Raw genomic sequence first — 2,984 nt, forward strand, 5'->3', positions numbered from 1 at the left:
AGGGGACACTCGCATGGCAGCCGCCAACGCACAGGCTTCTTGGAGAACTGGTGCGGGATGGGGAAACTGGCTCTGAGATGCCTATCAGTTTCCTGAGTTCAGCTGACTTGGTGGCAAGGCCACGCAGGCCTCGATGGGAAGACGTGGACCTGACCCTGAGGTTCGCGTACTGAGGGAAAGCTAAAAGGCAGGGAGAGGCTCCGGGGCAGGAGGCCACGCCAGATAGAGCAGAGGTGAGAGAGGGGCTGGGAGGGGCCCAGGCACACACCTCGGGGTGCGTACATGGGGTGCAGGCAGAGGGGCCTTGGAGCTACACAGAGGAAGGACGGGTGAGAGGTGCAGCCAGTTCCAGCTTTGTGGGCTTCCTGGAGGGGGTGACCCAGGAGCCACCAGGTGGATGGGAGAGAGGCCATGTGAGGGGGCCACGGAGATGGACCTGGAGAGGCCAGGAGGCCAGGAAGGGGCCCTGAGAACACAGATCTGGAAGGAGAAGGAGAACCCCCCCGAGAGGAAGGAGGGTGACCGGGAGAGAAAGGCGGTGAGGCTGGTGAGAGGAGGCTGGAGAAGGGGTCCCTCAGTCTGTGACACAGAAGTCCCAGGTGACCTCAGAAAAAGGCATTTTGGGGAGAGACCAAAGTCTGCTGCCACGGACAAGGCTCTGGGGTGTGGGGAAGGAAGGGGACACGTGGATTCAGCTCCTGAGGGCAGTCCGCAGAGCCCGTGGGGGTGCGGCCCGTGTGCTGCAGGAGCCTCCATGAGCTCTAGCTGCACCTGCTGTTCTTCACTTGCCAAAATGCGCTAGCAGGAAAATGCCTTATTTTCCGAATCATAGATACAATTTTTACGGTAAGGTGGGATGATAGGAGATGAGAAGAAATTGGGGGACAGGGGTCTCGAACCATCGCTGGTTGAGAAGAAAGCAGCAGGGAGGCAGAGGAAGGTGGAAGAGGCAGGTGCCTACACTGGAAGGGGCCAGATCCAGGCCCCGGCTGGGAGAGACCCACCCACAGGCTGGAGGGGCGGCAGGTAGACAGCCGGATGCAGCTAGAGTGATGGTGAGCGGGGAGCTGGGACTGCAGGAGCCCTGAGGCCAAGCAGCCCCAGTCCCCAGTGAGCCCGGCCAGCACTGTCAGCCCCAGGTGGCCAGCAGTGACAGCCTCCTCCTGGGTGCCGTCCCCAGGACTCCCCCCTGAAGGCCGTGCAGATGCTCTGGGTGAACCTCATCATGGACACCTTCGCCTCGCTGGCGCTGGCCACTGAGCCGCCCACCGAGACCCTGCTGCTGAGGAAGCCATACGGCCGCAACAAGCCCCTGATCTCGCGGACCATGATGAAGAACATCCTGGGCCACGCCGTCTACCAGCTCACCCTCATCTTCACCCTGCTCTTCGTCGGTGAGTCCCCGCCCTGCCCACACCCCTCGGCAGCAGCTCAGAGCCTCCAGGGGATCCCGGGGCCCAGCTCCCACGCTGCGCATGCACCTCTGCCGTTCTATTTAGCGAACGGAAACACTGAGGTGCAGAGAAGTCAAGTGAGTGGCTCAAGGTCACACAGCAAGTGTCAGGCAGAGCCAACCCAGTGCTAGCCAGGACCACCCCTGGCAGTGAGCACACACGAACAGCCGTACTGGACAACGTGGGGTGGGGGGGACCCCGGCAGCCTATGGGAGTCGAGGCTCAGAGGAGGAGAGAGTGGCCTCTTCTCCAGCCCTTCCAAATGCCATGGACGGTATCCGGCCACGTGTGACCACCAGCTACCTTCCCAGTGCTTGCACGTAGGCCCCCTTGTTCAGACCTACTAGGCACCCCACGAGGCAGACAGCATTGCCTCCGCCCATGCTGCTGATGGGGCTCCAAGGCCCGGGAGTGGAGGGTGGGGTGACTTGCTCCAGAGCACACAGCCAGTCTGAGGAGGAGCCTGGGCAGAGAATCGGGTCTGGCTTGGGGCTGAGCCTGGCCTAGTTTCTGTGAATGCTTCGGACATGATCCTAGCAAAGCCTGCTGCAGAGTCATGGGAGAAAGCCAAGGGCCAGGGGAGAGGCATGGAGGGCAGGCTCCTGTTTGCATCCTGGTAACCCCGCATGGCACCAGTCTACTCTGGGGCTCTGGGTTTGGGCTAGACATCTCACACTCTGATGATTCCACAGCCCCCAGCTCCGGGTCACTCAGCTTTGCAGCAGGAGACAGAGTGGCCTCAGATAGTCTGGCTACCCCTCGCCCCCACCACATGAGCACTCAGGCCAAGGGAACAAGGCCACATGACTAGGTCCAGGGCCAGCCCAGCCCAGAAGCCCAAGCCCTGCATGAAAGTCAGTATCTCTTGGAACGACCTCATGAGCATCCAGAGGTCTCAGCCAGGCCTTGCTCAGTTATAAGCAGCAGCACCTTCGGGGAGCCCAAAGTCCAGCCTCCCACAGGTATTCCTGTCCTCCCAGTCCAGACACGCTTACCAGGCTAGGGTCCCTTAGCTGCCATGTGGCCTGGTAACACAGCTGGCCTTCCACCTCTATCAGATTTGCACAGCAAAGTGGAAGCCAGTCCCCGAGGCCATGCGCATCAGAGGGGACAGTGTCGTGCTGGCCCTTCACTGCACCGAACAGCCAACAGCACAGGCCCCCCTCAGTCCCCCACCATCCAGGCGTGCCTTCCTGTTGAAGGGCTGCCCCCTCTGCTCAGAAGATTCGGCCCCCGGAAGGGCCAGCGTCTCCCCCAGCCACGGCCCTCAGCCCCGCCCCGTCCTCTCCCTTGGCAGGCGAGAAGATGTTCCAGATCGACAGCGGCAGGAACGCGCCGCTGCACTCGCCGCCCTCGGAGCACTACACCATCATCTTCAACACCTTCGTCATGATGCAGCTCTTCAACGAGATCAACGCCCGCAAGATCCACGGCGAGCGCAACGTCTTCGACGGCATCTTCCGGAACCCCATCTTCTGCACCATCGTGCTGGGCACCTTTGCCATCCAGGCAGCCGGGCCCCCACCTGAC

General features: G+C 61.8%; 1 protein-coding gene across 11 annotated transcripts in view; it reads left to right on the forward strand.

Annotated features, from left to right (window-relative positions):
* ATP2B2 (ATPase plasma membrane Ca2+ transporting 2) overlaps positions 1-2,984 on the forward strand; it is a 354,796-nt gene that overhangs the window by 339,218 nt on the left and 12,594 nt on the right. For all 11 annotated transcript variants that reach the window (XM_006151983.3, XM_006151984.3, XM_027773234.1 and 8 more), the window contains 2 exons: positions 1,181-1,394; positions 2,752-2,963. In XM_006151983.3, coding sequence (XP_006152045.1) covers positions 1,181-1,394; positions 2,752-2,963 — 426 coding nt within the window. The remainder of the gene's footprint in view (positions 1-1,180; positions 1,395-2,751; positions 2,964-2,984) is intronic.

Source organism: Tupaia chinensis, unplaced genomic scaffold, assembly GCF_000334495.1.
Source record: "Tupaia chinensis unplaced genomic scaffold, TupChi_1.0 Scaffold000333_1, whole genome shotgun sequence".
NCBI lineage: Eukaryota > Metazoa > Chordata > Mammalia > Scandentia > Tupaiidae > Tupaia > Tupaia belangeri.